The following is a 17438-nucleotide window of genomic DNA, read 5'->3' on the forward strand; positions in this document are numbered from 1 at the left end:
GGACGCAAGTTTCATATGGATACAGTGTTGGATGACTGAGTAATTGTCATTCAAACTTTGAAAGCTGAAAATTGGTCTGGTCAGGAAGGGGGGGGGGGGGGGGTGTAAGTGCACTGTATTGAGGTAGTTAAAGCTGTGATGTTCCCGGCGCTCTATTGAACCATACGGCGGAGGCGGCTCTCCTCTCTCTGTTCGCTGCATCACTGGCTGCACAGGGGACAACAAAACACACTTATCTCCTGTACCATGCCGCCAGTCTCTGACCACCTCCTGTACCATGTCCCCAGTCTCTGACCATCTCCTGTATAAAAATATTTTTTAAAAACGGTCATTATCGGTTTCGGTTTTCGGCCTAGTGTATTTTTCATTTTCGTTATCGGTTTCGGCACCAAAAAACCCATTCGGTGCATCCCTACTTATGATCTACCAAAACCCTCAGATCCTTCTCCACTATGGATCCCCCCCAGTTGTACTCCCCCTAGTATGTATGATGCATGTATATTCTTAGGCCCCAAGTGCTTAACTTTACATTTATCAACATTAAACCTCATCTGCCACATAGTCGCCCAGTTAGACAGCATTGAGGTCGGCTTGTAAATTGGAGACATCCTGCAAGTGACTTTATTCCACTGCATAGTTTGGTGTCATCTGCAAAGATGGAAATTTTACTTTTGATCCCAGACCCAATATAATTTATAAAGATATTAAAAAGTAAGGCTCCCAGCACTGAACCTTGGGGTACACCACTGATAACCTTAGACCATTCAGAGTAAGAATCATTAACCACTACTCTCTGAATTCTGTCTTTTAGCCAGTTTTCTATCCAGTTACAAACTGATATTTCCAGGCCTGTAGACTTTACCTTACACATGAGCCGTGTGTGCGGAAATGTATTGAATGCTTTTGCAAAGGTTTGCGCAAGGTTTTACTTACCACCTCATAAAAAGAAATCGGGGTTGTCTGACAACTTCTGTCTTTCATGAATCTATGCTGTCTGTTGCCTAAATTATTTTTTTTCCTGCAAGAACTTGTCTATGTGGTCTTTTATTAATCTCTCCAGTATCTTCCCCTTTTTGTCCCCTTTTTAAATATAGGCACCACATTGGCCCTGCGCCTATCCAGTGGCACTATTCCTATCATGAATGAGTCCCTTTAAAATTAGATACAATGGCTTTAAATTACAGAGCTCAATTCTTTTAGGATCCGTGGGTGGATGCCATCAGGTCCAGTTTCTTTATCCACCTTTATTCTGTCTAAATATTTCTGGACCATACCACTTTTGAGCCATTGTGGATTTGGGGCTGTGTCACTACCACCCCCATTATGGACATGAGCTCCCGAATGCTCCTTTGTATACACAGAGCTGAAGAAAGTATTTAATAAATTAGCCTTCCCTTTGTCCCCAGTCACCCACTCTAGACTATTTTGTCAAGGGCCTACATGCTCAGATTTGACCTTTTTACTATTAATATATTTGAAGAATTTTTTATGGTTTGTCCTACTATCTTTTGCAATCTTTCGTTTTTTAAAATTTTTGCATCCTTGATTTCCTTTTTACATATTCTGTTATATTATTTGTAACATTTTAAATGACACTAGTGTTCCTTCATTTTTATATTTTTTTGAAAGCTCTTTTCTTATAGTTTATAGCTTTTTTTTTTTTTTTTTTTTTTTTATTTTGGCCGTGAGACACAGGTTTTATTTTTAGCCTTTTAAACCTATTGCCCATGGGAATATACTTTGCAATGAGTTCACAAACAGTCTTTTTGAAGGATTCCCATTTCTGTTCTGTGCCCATTGATGCCAATATTCTCTCCCAGTCTAAGTACTGGAGAGCAGCCCCCATCCTTGCAAAATTCCAAAGATTGGGTTGGAAAGTCAATCTGCAGAAATCTGCCCTGGTTCCCTCCCAGAGCTGTCTTTTTTTTTTTTTTTTTTTTGGGCTACCTGATAGACTCAGTCGCCCAAAGAATTTTCTTACGGAAGAGAAGATCTCCAAGATCGTCCTTTCCGTGCAGAAATTCAGGGGCGATCCCCAGGCATCCCTGCATCAGATAATGGAGCTGTTGGGCTTGATGACTGCAGTAATTCCAGGAGTGCCCTGGGCCCAATCACATTCCAGACCCCTATAGGCATTTCTTTTGCGTTGTTAGGATTGCAGAAAGGCCTCGCTAGACCAGGTCGTGTGGCTTCCAGCAGACAATTCTCTCAATCTATCCTGGTGGGTCCGACTGGAGCATCTGCAGTTAGGGAAGACTTGGGACAGACGGCAGTTTGTGGGGTTGGGGGTCGCGCTAAGAGGATTGGCAGGCTCAGGGTGCCTGTCAGCCAGAGGAGGCAGCCCAATCCTCAAACTACAGGGAAATGTTAGCAGTAGGAAAAGCTTTGGTCACCTTGAAGACCAGGGTTCGTGCAAAGGACCTGTTGTTGGTTTTTTTTTGTTTTGTTTTTTGACAATGCCACTACAGTGGCTTACCTCAACCAGCAGGAAGGTACTCGCTCAGACAGCCTGCTAGGGTTGAGTGAGGAGATCCTTTCCTGGGCAGAGGACAATGTTTCCTCAATCAGGGCAGTCCACATCAGTGGGTCGGCAAATATACTGGCAGATTATCTGAGCAGAGTAACTGTCACTTCCAGCAGTTGGGAGCTGAACCACGAAATCTTCCGGTAGTTAGTGGTCAGGTGGGGAATGCCCAAAGTGGATCTGTTTGCTTCCACCCACAACAGGAAGCTTCTAGCTTATGAGAGAAGTAAAGTCCCTCTCTTTCCAGTGGAATTTTCCCCTGGCCTACGCTTTTCCTCCAATTCCGCTATTGCCTCTGGTGCTCCGAAAGAAGTGATTCTGATTGCACCATAGTTGCCCAGGAGGAGTTGGTTCTCCGCACGGAGAGCACTCTCAGTAGAGTCCCCCTGGCCCCTGCCAGAGAGAAGGTAGGTTCTACACCAAGAGTCAATACTACATCCAAACCCTTGGATTTACCATCTGATGGCTTGGAGGCTGAGCGGCGCATCCTACAATTGAAAGGATGTTCAGCTAGGGTTATTGAGACTATTCTAGACAGCCGTAAATTAGTCACAAGGAAGATTTATGGCAAAGATTGGGGGATTTTTGTAGCCTGGCAAAAAAAGAGCTGGGGTAGACTTGTTTTCTATTCCTTATGTTCTGGACTTTTTTTTTTACAGAGGGGAGTGGAAAAGGGGCTTGCTGTCAGCACTCTTAGGGTTCAGGTTGCTGCCCTATCTCTGTTCATGGAGACAAGACTGGCAGAGCCTTTAAGATATTCTTCCTAGCTAGGGCTAGACGTACACCCAGAGTAGTCAAGCAGGTTCCCCCCCTGGGATTTGTCATTAGTATTGAACACCCTTACCAGGCCCCCTTTTGAGCCACTATGTGATGCCTCTTTAAAGTTGGTCACCCTAAAGATGGTTTTCCTTTTGTCGATTAAATTCTGGGAGAAGGGTCTCTGATTTAGGTTCTTTCTCATGTAAAGATTCCTTAAGGATATTAGATGACAGAGTAGTGATCAGGCCTGGCCCTTTATATTTGCCCAAAGTTTCGTTTTATGTCCACAGATCCCAGGTAGTAGTTCTTCCTACCTTTTTTGTTCCTCCCCCAGGAATCTAGAGGAAGAAAGATTTGTTTTTTTAGATGTAAGAAGATGTCTTCTATACTACTTTACTTTTAGTGGCCCCAAAAAGAGTTCCAAGGCTTCCAGAGATTCCATTTCTAGATGGATTTGAGAAGCTATTTGTGAGGCCTACAAATCTTCAGGACAATCCCTTCCTTCCAGAGTTAGGGCCCACCTCTTGCTTCTTGCAAATATACTCAATGGTCAAATGCTTTGCCTTCACCCATGCTGCCCAGATTTTCCCAAATTTTTTGGGACAGTTTCTACCCAAATATGTTAATTTGTATAGCGGCAATGCTGCATTCACTAGGGATTTGCCATAGTTGTCTAGTGGGTGGTAAGGGCTGGTTCCATTGTAATATTGCTTTTCTAGCATAGAATGTGGTATAAAAAACAAACTTTGTTCCCCCAGGAGACCTCCAGAAAATCACAAATACCCAACAGAAGCGGGATCGGGCTGTATGGGACTGTCAATTTCCCAATAGTGTTAATATCAGTCAGGACATTTTTCCAGAATTCCATCACCCCAGGGCAGGAACACACTAGGAGGAAGAAGTCAGCACTGTCCAAGCTACATCTAGGGCATTTTGCCATTCGGTCTGTGTATGTTCTTGCCAAGTGTGCTTGGGAGTAGTATACCCTGTGAAGGAACTTCAGTTGTATAAACCTGTCTTTTGCTGATATTACAAGGGGCAAATATTGCTGGATACCCTCCTCCCTGTCATCTGCTAGTTCTGGAATGTCTCTCTGCCAAAGCTTGAATATTTGGGAGACCTTAGTGTCGAGTGTAGCTAGCATATTATATAAAGTGGGCAGTGTTCTTATACCAGCAGGGGATCTTGGCTCTCTCCCCACAGTTGCGATCACCAAAGTCACCAGAGAGGGGAATTGAGAATGAAAGGCATGCAGCAATTGGAGAAACCTAAAGAACATAGGGTTCGGTAGGCCTCGATCTCTATTCAGAGCCTAAAAGGAGATCAGTTGTCTCTGAGATACTTTGTCCCCCAATGCCATGATCCCATGTCTGGCCCACACTACTGGCTCAGGGATGGAGCGGAAGTGGGGCAAGCAAGGGTTGCCCCAAAAGGTGGTCGCTGGAGACCACACATCAGATCCCATAAGTTGCTTGTTAATAGTATCCCATACCTTAAGTGTTGATCCCATAGGAAGGGTCATTTGTGGATTCGATCGGGGCCCCCTACGAATTAGGTTTCTCAGTTTTGTATATGAGCCCAACTATGCCGCCTCCAACGAGGATGCAGGATTGGCCAGGCTCTCAGCCGCCACTTAACAGTCACAAGGACCGCAGCCCAGTAATATTTCAAGAAGCTAGGTAATGCTAGTCCCCCTAGTGTAAGAACACACTTGGAGTAAGATGGCGCGAAGGGACCAATCGCTGTAAAGTCTCTTTAGACAGTAAAGACAAGTATAAATAGCCTAAAAAGACTAAAAGCCCAAAGTAAAATATGGTATGGTAATGTTTAAATGAGGATGCCAAGTGGCTACTCACAAAAGTAGGTAATAATCGGACATGTAGGTAAGTAAGAGAATTAATCCACGTCACAGGAAGGTCCACGGAAATGCGGAGGTGGTATAATGCTGGCAAGCCACGAAGGAGGGCAGTGATGAAAAGTCCTCAGCGGTGTTATAAAATTTGCCGCCTTGTTATTATGGCAATGGTGTGGCTTCTCTTACAGCGTCCGGACAGTCAAATAGCCTAAACTGGAAGTGCGCCTCAGCATGGAGCACAAGCTCCGTAATCCGGAAGTGACGTGTCAGCCAATCAGAAGACCCATAGAGAAAAATAGTCCCGTTGATACTTCTGCTGTACAGCAGGCACTCCAGGACCTCCGTGATCTATGGAATTTAGACCTTTTAATGTGGTCCCAATATTCCCAGCTCACTCCCCCCGTAGCACACAGGCCCAAATCGATTTTTAACCCCACCCAATACAAAGGTCCATATTTATCCACTTTTTATCAAGTTGTTTTCCTAGAACTTGCAGACCTCTGTGTATCTGAATCCTCTAGGTCCCACCATTTTCAGAATAACCTTAGTTCCCTGAAATACTAAGCACTGAAATCTTTCAGTAACAACCAGGATATTCTAAGATCAGCAGATAAAAAATAAAGCTGACTATATAAGTGAGGCACGACTCCTCTCTGATGGCAACACTTATGAAAAACTTAAATCCGATCCGCTACCGAGATTCATAGAAGAATCTAATGCCATAGTTGCACATGCATTTTCTGAAGGCACTTTAAGTAAAACCGAGGCTGCTTTTAAAAAAAAAAAAAACTTTTTCCCAAGTACCTTACCAGTATCACATACCCAAAATCCACAGAGATGTTAATAACCCACCAGGTCGCCCTATAGTAGCCTCGATAGACAGTATCACTACTGGCCCAGGGTCTCCCCTCCTATATTCGAGATGGGACTCATCTGATAGACTTGCTTAGCTCATACACCTGGGAAACAACATATATGTGGGTGTCATTAGATCTGTGCTCCTTGTACACCTTGATACACCACACAGTTGGCCTACAGGCTGTAGCCCGTTTCCTTAACAATGACCCTTCTCTTAATACACAACAAATTGATTTTATTCTGCTCGCCACTTGTTTTTGCCTGGAGCATAATTTTTTATTTGATGGAGATTTTTATTTGCAAAGACAGGGTACCACTATGGGGGCTAATTTTGCCCCCAGCTACCGAAGCTGACGATGGGACTTCTTGGTACACCTGATATTCTACGGTCGATATATTGACTATATTATTATTATTTGGGATGGCCCTGTGAGTTTGGTTAATGATTTTGTTGTTTATTGCAATAATAATACTTTTGGTCTGATATTTACTTCTGTCATGAATTCTGACTTCTTATGCTTTCTAGATTTGGAATTATCTCACTGATTACACCATTATAGCTAAAAAATTATACAAAACCGATGGCTGGAAACTTGTTCTTATATTACTTGATCTATCATCACCACAGGTGGGTAAGTAACGTACCAAAAAGCCAATTTCTCTTATATTCACCGACCGACATAACCCATTTTGTTACAGAGAGGAGCTATCAGTCCTATCACTGGAGATTACTAGGCAAGTTGTAATACAACATTTCAGAACTTTTAGTTCCGCCCAGGGGGTGGTCCCTAGGCTACAACCCCACAGCCTGCTCTAGTAGAACTCAGTTTTTTTCTTGCCTAGTGAGGAGATAACTGGGAACCCTGCGGGCCCATGGGTCCTTTTTTTTTTTTTTTTTTTTTTTTTTTTGGTGCAAGAGCTTGTATTTTTGTGCAAGATGAATGATCCCGTGATCTATCAACAGCCGGCTGGGTGACAGGCTGGTTCACTTATCCTTGTAGTCTCCCCAGTCCGGCCATCGAGTGTGTGCAGGTTGCAGATACGACTCGGCAGGCCACGACATACCTCAGCTCCAGAGGTGGTCGATGAGCTTTATGCTCCGGGGCGTACATATGACCGGGCTACTGATGTCTGCGTCACAGTATGCCGAGGCCAGTAGTCTTCCCTGTACTGATCAGGAGCTGACTACCGTTGAATGTCTCCCAGCTTCAGGACTGGTAAGTACGGCTCTCCCTGCCTGTCAGGGTGGAGCAGCTGGGCATTCCCTTGGAGGTCAATTCGGGGGGCCCCCCTCACCCCCTCTCTTCTCCCCTGTCCCTGACTCCCTCCTCCCCCCCCCCCTCACGGTGGGGCTGTACATGTGCTGAGCGGTGTGTGTGTGCCTGGGCTCTCATCTGGGGGTTTTAGCTGTGCTGGGTGCCTGGGTCCTGCAACATATCCCGCTGGATGCCTGTGTAGTCATGCCCCTGTGTGGGTGCAGCGCTGTTCGGCGGCCATCTTAAGTATGAGCAAGGGTCAGACTGGCTTCAGGCGGCCATTTCCTGGTGATTTCCTATTGGGAATATGGCAGCCATTTTCTTGTAGCCAGAGCACAAACGTGGTCCATCAGCTGCCCCTGTGCCCTCTGCTTCCTGTTTGGTCATCGCAGAGCGCTGGGGAGGTTATCCTGTGTTTTGAACACGTGTGTTTGATCACCCACAGATCGTTCACCGATCATGCGACCGGCCACCAGCACAGGTTTTTGCTATCTCTGCATCTGGAAGCGCTGGGGATCATCAGACACTGCGGTAATACAGCGCGGAACGGCCCAGGGTGGTGAGTCCAGCGGGTTAGAGTTCCCCAGCCAGCGGCAGCAGGAGGGTGGGACTGTCACTGTCCTAAGTCCCCTTCAGGTGGCAGACAAGGTAGGGTCAGCATGGCTTCAGAAACTGGTGTTTATTCCTCCGAAATCCAGGCAATTGCAACCAGGTCACCTGCGGACTGCTCGGTACTTATGGCGGTCCTCAATTAGTTTGTTGCCAAGATAGAGGCGGTACGTGGGAAGAAAGGTGCTAAAAAGCAGCCCCTGCCCCCCCCCCGTCCTCTGGGGAGAGCTCTGATGCAGACTCGTGTCCTGCTGAGGCCGGTGACACCTGCTCTGTCTTGTCAAGATTCAGGAGCCAGCGGATCCCTCTGCTGATGTACCTGTCCCTTTTGGGTCCCGCAAGCCAGCACATTCACCTAAGGTGTTCCTGTATCTGACTTATTTTGACAAGTTTACAAGGAATGGGGTCGCCCGCAACGGACCTTTTCAGTCCCCAAATACATGGCGGTGCGTTACCCCTCCGGTCGTGGACCCCCCAGTATCCAGGTTAAATAAAGTAACCACGATCCCGGTTGAGGGGACTCCTGCATTCAAGCATCCCATGGATAGGAAGGCCGAGGCGGTGGCTCATTCCTTGTTTACGGTTATGGGGTCAGCCGCGCGACCTGTACTGGCATCTGCACTGGTGTCGCAGACACTGACTGAGTGGGCAAAACTTTTGCACCGCGAATTGGGAGAGCAACAGGCCTCCCCGATCTGCGTGGAACTAGCAGACCAACTAGTGCAAGGCCTTAAGTACGTTTGTGACGTGGCCCTGGATACCCTCCCTCTGTTATCCAGGGCTTCAGTGTCGGCTGTGGTGCTGAGGCGCCTAATTTGGTTGAAATGCTGACGGATCTTCCCTTCCTTGGCAACCGGCTCTTTGGAGCCTCGTTAGATGACATTATTAAAAATGCCACTGGTGGTAAGAGTACTCTACTCCCACAGACCAGGAAGGCTAAGGAGCCACGCTGCAGGCAAGGGCCCTCTGTTTCTGCTCACAAGTGGCTTTTTCGTCTGCCCGGTGCTTCGACAAAACGCCCCCAGCCCGACAGGGCGCCCACAAACGGTCAAAAACCTCCCTGGAACCACAAGCCTGCGAACAAAAGTGCTAACGCATGAAGGTTTGCCCCCACCCATGTCTCGGGTGGGGGGTCGCCTTTGGGAGTTTGCATCCTGGTGGTCCTCCCGGTTATCCGACCAATGGGTCTTCAATCTGATTTCCACAGGCTACAAGATAGTTTCTTTCTTTGCCGCCAAACAGATTCTTCCCCTCCAGCATACCCGTGTCCCCGGTTTGCCGAGAGGCCCTGTTGGGGGTGGTAAGGGACTTGCTGAATCGAGGGGTGATTGTACCAGTTCCAGAATCAGAACGCTTCCAGGGATTCTACTCAAATCTGTTTGTGGTTCCCAAGATGGAAGGGGTACGTCCGATCTTGAACTTAAAAGCTCTCAATCACTTTGTAAAAGTGCAGAGGTTCAGAATGGAATCAGTTTGCTCAGTAGTCGCTGCACTCCATCAAGGGGACTCCCTGGCATCCCTGGACATCCAGGATGCGTACCTGCACATACCCATATGCCTTCGGCATCAAAAGTTTGTGTTTTGCAGTCAGGGAAGCCCATTACCAATTTGTGTCTCTTTCCTTTGCTCTGGCATCAGCCCCCTGAGTCTTTACCAAGGTACTGGCTCCAGTATTAGCGTTGCTGAGACAATGTGGGATCGTGGTTGTGGGCTACCTGGACGATCTCCTCCTGAGAGCGTCTTCTGCCTCAGAATTAGAGGAGGATGTGGCGATCACCATGCAGACCCTTCAAGAATTTGGGTGGCCGTTGAACCTAAAGAAGTCTGTGATTGGGCCAACCCAGCGTATGGAGTACCTAGGTTTACTTTTGGACCGCAGGGAAGCAAGAGTTTTTCTCCCTTCAGACAAATTGCAGACTCTCAGGTCCGTGGTAAAACTGCTGATGCACCGCAAGTGGTCCGGTTTTGCATGCGAGTACTGGGACTCATGGTAACCTCCTTCAAGGCAGTACCCTTCGCCCAGTTCCACACCAGAGTACTGCAGAAGGAGATCTTGTTGAAATGGGACAAATCTCAGTTGTCCCTGGATCAACGGATCCAGGTGAGCCAGCCAGTCAGGGACTCTCTGATCTGGTGGTTGAGGTCCCCTGTGATTCAGTCTGGAAAACTGTTCCTTCCTCTGAAATAGACTGGCGTCCGTAGTGATCACCGTCCATCTGGCATGGATGGAGTGATGGGGATTCAGTCGGCTCAGGGCCTCTGGTCGGCGACAGAATCCGAGTTGCCGATCAATCCGCTTGAATTGAGAGCGATCAGGCTGTGCCTCCACACATGGTCGATGTGTCTTCAAGGGTGTCTGATCAGGATACAGTCGGACAACGCCACGGCTGTGGCGTACATAAATCACCAAGGGGGAACAAGAATCTCAGCCGCTGTTCGGGAGGTCGCTCACATACCTCGGTGGGCAGAGCAATACGTACCGGCCCTGTCGGCCATTTACATCCCGGGGGTGGAAAATTGGCAGGCGGACTATTTGAGCCGACAGATGTTGGACCCAGGAGAATGGGCATTGCATCCGGAGATATTCAGGCTGCTGTGCCTGAAGTGGGGCACACCAGATGTAGATCTCTTGGCCTCCTGTCTCAATCGGAAGGTGCCGAGATTTGTGTTCAGGACGAGAGATCTGTGGGCAGAAGCGTCAGACGCGCTGATGGCTGCGTGGGATCAGTACCAGCTGATCTACGCCTTTCCTCCACTGAAGCTGTTGCCACATCTGCTTCGAGTGGAAGCCGAGGGGATTCCAGTAATTCTGGTTGTCCCAGATTGGCCTCAGCGGCCCTGGTATGCAAAACCTGGTGCGTCTGGTGGCACTCCCTGGTGACTGCCATTGCGAGAGGACCTCCTATCTCAAGGTCCAATCTTTTTAATCCTGCTTTACCATCGCCGGCTTTAACGGCATGGCTATTGAGAGCCAGGTGTTGAGGAACCGGGGTCTGTCGGACTCTGTGATTCCAACTATGTTGAGGGCACAGAAATCTTCTTCTCTGAAGATATACCATCGTACCTGGAAGGCCTAAATCTGCATGTGTGAGGTAAAAGGGTGGCATCCGCGTTCCTTTTCCATAGCAAGGATCCTGCTGTTTCTCCAGCAAGGAGTAGACCAGAGATTTGGCATTGAGCACCATCAAGGGGAAAATCTCAGCCTTGGCTGTCTTTTTTTTTTTTTTTTTTTTTTTTTTTCCCCAAAGACCCCTGGCATCGCACTCCTTAGTGGGTACCTTCATTCAGGGGGTACAACATGTTGTCCCTCCGGTGCGCCCACCGTTACCCCCATGGGATTTGAACCTGGTGTTGTCGGCACTTCAAAAACTGCCGTTTGAAAATATCAGAGAGATTCCCCTGTTGACTCTTTCCCAGAAAGTGGTCTTTCTAGTGGCCATCACATCGGCCAGGAAGGTTTCGGAATTGGCAGCCTTGTCTTGCAAGTCGCCTTATCTGGTCATCCACAAGGATAAGGTGGTGTTACGTCCGCAACCGTCCTTTCTACTGAAGGTGGTCTCGGCTTTTCATATCAATGAGGACATTGATTTACCATCGTTGTGTCCTAAGCCGAAGCGCCCCAAAGAGGTGGCCCTTCACGCTTTCAACATGGTTAGGGCTCTGAAAGTGTATTTGTCTGCCACAGCTCCCTTTCGGAAGTCAGACTCACTGTTTGTTTTGGTGGCTGGTCCAAGGAAGGGTATGGCGGTCTCATCGGCCACCATATCCAGGTGGATCAGACAGATTGTAGTACAAGCCTACACCTTGTAGGGGTGGAACGTCTTGGACCAGGCGTCGGCCGCTCAAGTGTGTAAGGCGGCGACTTGGTTGTCTGTCCATACGTTTACCAAGTTCTTCAATGTATACGTCAGTGCATTGGCTGATGCCTGTTTTGGCCGCAAAGTTTTGCAGGCGGCCGTGTAGTTGCAATTCCATATGTAATCGATATTTTTTCCTGGTTTTTCGATTAAAAAAACGCAGTACTGTTATGTTAATGCACTGTTGCATTACTTCCGCAAATGGTTGCGGTCTTTGGGATCGCTCCTGTTGGGGGATACCCGGTTATGTGGTGGTGGTGGTTTTACACACTTTTTTCTCTCTTTCTCTCTTTCTCTCTCTAGTTCCCACTTGCCATGGTGGATGAAGTTCTTATGCTCTTTTTCCCACCCCTTGTTTGGCACTGCTTGGGGACATCCCATTTTGTTACAGAGAGGAGCTGTGCCGGTCGGTGAATATAAGAGAAAATAGGATTTTTTTGGACTCACCGTAAAATCCTTTTCTATGCACCCGCCCCTCCTTTTTTCTCTTTACGTTGTACTGCTTGTTGCCGTACTGAGTTCTGCTAGAGCAGGCTGTGGGGTTGTAGCCTAGGGACCGCCCCCTGGGCGGAACTAAAAGTTTTGAAGTGTTGTATTACAAGTTGCCTAGTAATCTCCAGTGATAGGGCTGACAACCCATTTTGTTAGAGAGGAACTGTGTCGATCGGGGAATTACAGAGAAAAGGATTTTACGGTGAGTACAAAAAAATCCTATTTTCATCGATTTAAGATGTAATTGTACTAGGTTGGAAGACTACACTTCTCAAAGTACGTCATTGAAGAAAAAAATTCACGGTAAAGGTTACCCCCCCCAAACTTATTGAGGAGGCCTGTACTGTATACCAAAGTGAAAACTTGCTCGTCTCTTAAACAAAATTCTGAACCTACTACTCGGTTCATTACACAATATCATTCCAGTTTACAAAAATGGAGAATATTTTTAAAAAACATTGGTCTATCCTCAAACAAGATCCTCACCTATCCCAGTATGTATCTGATAGACCCAAGTTTGCCTATCGCAGGGCTCCAAATATTAAGAGTAAGATCGCCCACGGCAAAATCAAATCTTTAGCTTCACGAAAAAATGAGACCTTGAAACGGCTTACATTAATTCCACTGTTGGGAATGTTTCAGTGTTAAAAAAAAGCTCTTTGCCTTATCTGTGCACATTGCACCCATGGCAAGAAATCATTTACAAACAATGGTAAGACCTTCACCTTAAGCTCCTTTTTAATTGTTCCACCCCATATGTGGTTTACTGTATCTCCTGCCCTTGTGGCTTATGATATGTGGGCAGAACTATCAGGGACCTTCGAGCAAGGTTTGGTGAACAGTTGTGCTGTCCAAGTTTGAAATCACAAATATAGTGTTGCTCGACACTTTGCAACACACCACCAAAAAAATCACAGATCTCAGTGTTTGGATAATTGAATCTATATCAGAAAAATTTACTCCAGATGAGAGATTTTTACGTCTGTGTAAATGGGAAACTTGCATATATTCCTTAAATACTTTGTCACCCCATTTTTTTTTTTTTTTTTATCTTGTTTTTTTGACAGCGATCTTTTCTGGGATATGTAGGTGTACATGTACAGACACGTGCATTTAAATGTTCATAAGCTTTTTTTTTTTATTATTTATTTACACGTTTCCAAATATATATATACCTCTAAAAAAAAAATAGATATCTATATATATATATCAATATATCACAATCATTTTTATTACTATTATTTTTACTATAGAAGATAACCCACTCCCACAACAACCCCCCCCCCCCCCCCCCTTTTCTATATACATCCTGTGTTTGTGAGTACCTGACCTGAAGTTTATTCCTTTAATAAATATTGCACTTTTTTAAAATACTACACTATGGGGCATCCTTCCTTCCTTTATGCTTTAATCCTACATACTCGGCACGAGACCACCTATGGCGAATACCCCAAAGTGACTCTTAAAGAGGCCACGCACCATATAGGGAGCAAGAGAGGGGCGCCAAACAGGAATTGCCATATTAGGATCCATAAAGGGAAAAGACCTCCAGGGACACCTAAAGATATACTCAATATATGCTGTAACCTTACAGCAGTAAGGTAAGGGGACATCCATAAATTGATCATCTAGGATCCCACGGAAAATTTACGTCACCCCACTGAACTCCATTGGATCACCTTAACCACCACCCATTACATTGAAGAACACCTAGCACTTTATTTTCACCTGTAGTTTATTTCATCTCATGCGATTTTTTTTTTTTTTTTTTTTTTTGATTTTAAGCTTAATTTATGTTCTATGCGACTTATGATATAGTCGCTACATGGCTCGCTTGCACCTTATGCGATTGTGTATAGTTAGCACTTTGCTATATGCACCTTTTTATATGGACATTTGATATAAATACCCTTCCGTCAACCTAGACGATTGTTCAAATTGTGCTTTCTTTCACTTGGACTTAGCACTACTGCACTTTGTCGTTTTTTTTCAACAAATTTTATTACTCTTCAAGTATTTTAATGTAATTTTAAATATAAATTTTTGCACCTTCTATTATCTCCATATAATATCACCATTTTTTATGATTTATTTTTACCTGTGTGTATTGATGTGTATGCCAAATTACTGATCCAAGAGACTATATGATAATTACGTTATTACATTTTACTTTTGTCATATATCTGATGTACTACTAGCCACCATTCACTTGCCTGTATATACACTTTTAACTATTTACTATACTTACTTTGGCCACCTTGTTGGTTTTACTAGGATTTTATCTCTACATGTCTACACAATACACAACTATTGTAAATTTACATATCCTCTAGTACAGCGCACCACTATCCTTATACCAATCTCTCTTTTCGGGTTCAGACATTTCCCTCCAGTGAGTGCAGCAGTACCCCATTCCACAAATAATTTTTTGCATTTTGGCGCAGGAATACCTTTTTACCACCTAGTGCTAGAATTATTGCTCTCACTCTGACGATCACGGCAATACCTTACATGTGTGATTTGAACACCGTTTACATATGCGGGCGCGACTTCCGTATGCGGTTTCTTTGTTGCACGAGCTTGCGGGGACATTTTTTTTTTTCCTTTCTTTTATTTTTATATTTTGTGATTTTTTTTTTTTTTAATTAATAATAAATTGATCGCTTTTATTGCTGTCACAAGGAATGTAAACATCCCTTGTGACAGTAATAGGTGACATGTACTCTTTATGGAGGGATCAGGGGTCTAAAAGACCTCCAATCCCTCCTTTGCACTTCACTGTATTCAGATCGCCGAAAACGGCGATTCTGAATACTGTATTTTTTTTTAAATCGCCATTGGCAGCCGAGTAAACCGGAAGGGACGTTGTGACGTCCCTTCCGTCCTTACATTCAGGAGACTGGAACAAAAACTTTTTAAAAATACTACACTATGGGGCATCCTTCCTTTATGCTTTAATTATGCTGTGGCTAGACGCTAGAAGTGCCGCATCGCGGATTGGGTCTCCCAGTGGCACGAGAGGCTCGGTCAGAGCTGCAGGAGGCATAGGGGGTCCCCTCCTGCTACTCCGGGATAACAACCAAGCGGCTTTTAGCCGCATCGGTGGTTATCCCTCGAAAGCCAATAGCCCGCTCTAAAAAAAACTATATTGGTATGATGCCTGCAGCTGCGGTCATCATCCCGGTATAACCCCTGAAAGCCGAGGACGCATATCTGCATACGCTCTGCGCGAAGGTAATAGTGTATGTTGAGCTTTACCGACTTCCAGGGACATGCGTCTTCTGTTTTTTGAGTGCTACAGCTCTGCTCCACATAGACTGGTATGTGATCACCCAGCTTCTCCACACTCTGCAAAGTGAACGATCTGTGCAAGAAGGTACAAAACAATCAATGGCTGCGTGTTTAGTGAGAACTGTGCTCACTAACAATGTCTGCATTGGAGAAGCATGAAAGTGCAAAGGTGTACGGGCGCAATTTCCTGGAGGAGGAGAGCAGGTGCAGGTTGTGTTAATGAGGTTAGCTGGTGAACTTCTTACTTGGTTCACTAAGGTCCCTTTCACACTGGGGTGGTGCGGGCATCGGGTAAAGCGGCGCTATTTTTAATAGCGCTTTACCGTCGTTTTAGCGGGACCCTGAAAAAGGGTTAAAAACGCCCGTAAAGCGCCGCTGCAGTGGCGCTTTGCCAGCGGTATAGCCACGCTCCCCCATTGATTTCAGTGGGTAGGAGCGGTTTAGGATCAGTGAATACACCGCTCCAAAGATGCGGCTAGCAGGACTTTTTTTCACTGTCCTGCCAGCGCACCGCTCCAGTGAGAAAGCCCTCTGGCTTTCACGCTGAAGTGAAGTGAAGTGAAGTGAAGTGAACTTTGCCTTTAACAATAATGGTCTACTTTGTTTAAAAAAACAATAGAAATGTAATTCTGCATATTTCTTTTAATCATTTTTGTATAGGTCCTTATATGTCGTAATTACCGTGGAGATGTCGATATGTCTGAAGTTGAGCACTTCATGCCAATCCTAATGGAAAAGGAGGAAGAAGGGGCCCTTTCACCAATACTTGCTCATGGAGGAGTAAGGTTCATGTGGATTAAACACAATAATTTATATTGTATCCTTTCCTTTAAATTGTCAAAAAAAGAATTGACATTTCAGAAATATTTATTTTTATTTTTATTTTTTTTACGTTGTCAAAGGAAAAATTGCATCTTAGTAGTAGATGAATAATGTTGGTGTCCTCTTATGGCCTCTTTGTTCTGGTAATTCATGTGTTTTTTTTTTTTTTTTTTTTTTTCATGGGCCATAAAATCCTTGGCCCTCAGATCATTATTGGCAAACTGCAGCTTAGATGAGAACTGGGGATATGTCACCAGTAGAGAGCAGTCAATATTTTATTTCTGAAGGTATGCTGATATCCATAGGTCTTCCCTTCGCCAAAACTCTTGCCATCAAGCCATACAGCCAGGTTTAAGGTAGGGGTGTGATGCAGGAAAGTGGGGGCAGTAAAAACAGGCAATTAAGCTGTGGCCCAGTTTTATCGCCCTCCTAAAGCCTCCCATACAGCCAGAGGTCAGTGATCATGGTGCTTTTGTTTTGGGGGGGGAAAAAAAACAAAAAAACAGGCTGTTGGTATGTATTGCTAATAAACATTAAAGGACAGCTGTCCTCAATAAGGCCTCATATACACTGCTGCTGGTAAATGGATGAACGTTTAGGAGCAGTTGGACATTTTTTTTTCAACTTCTCCTGAATCCTCCTCTGTTATCTTATCAGTACATGTACACTGGTTTGTTTATAGTTGTTTCTAGGCAGTTGTGTTTAGAGGCTTTTTTTGGAACCCAAAAAAGTGTTCAGAAGCTGTTTTTAGAGGCATTTCAAACGCAGCAACTCGCGTTTAGCAGCGTTTCATTTACAGGGGTTTTTCCATTTTGGGGTATTTTGAAGAAAAAAAAATCCTTTTTTTTTTTTTCTCCAAACGCTTCTAGATGCTGAAGTGAGGCTAAATGGCTGTTTATAGACACTGGTTTCTAGCTGTCAAGTTAAATCTTTCAGGTGAGGTTTAACAACGTCCCATTTACATGAAGCCTAAAATATCATCTGTGCTTTGGTTGCTGTTCCTACTTACTGGTAGTTGGCGTTTTATCATGGGCTCTTTCACACAGGCGGTCTGCCTGACGGACTCCGCTTTGCTCAGCAGGGGGATCGATCCGCTTACTGTGCTTCCTCTATGG

General features: G+C 45.3%; 1 protein-coding gene across 3 annotated transcripts in view; it reads left to right on the forward strand.

Moving 5' to 3' along the window:
* Positions 1-17438, forward strand: part of AP1M1 (adaptor related protein complex 1 subunit mu 1) — a 179900-nt gene that overhangs the window by 34885 nt on the left and 127577 nt on the right. For 2 of the 3 annotated variants that reach the window (XM_077475958.1, XM_077475957.1), the window contains exons 2-3: positions 6523-6624; positions 16162-16318. In XM_077475958.1, the coding sequence (XP_077332084.1) occupies positions 6523-6624; positions 16162-16318 (259 nt within the window). The remainder of the gene's footprint in view (positions 1-6522; positions 6625-16161; positions 16319-17438) is intronic. The other variant, XM_077475959.1, reaches the window with a different exon arrangement.

The sequence above is a fragment of the Lithobates pipiens genome, unplaced genomic scaffold, assembly GCF_037356315.1.
Source record: "Lithobates pipiens isolate NorthernLeopardFrog02 unplaced genomic scaffold, aLitPip1_a1.2 Scaffold_13, whole genome shotgun sequence".
Classification (NCBI taxonomy): Eukaryota; Metazoa; Chordata; class Amphibia; order Anura; family Ranidae; genus Lithobates; species Lithobates pipiens.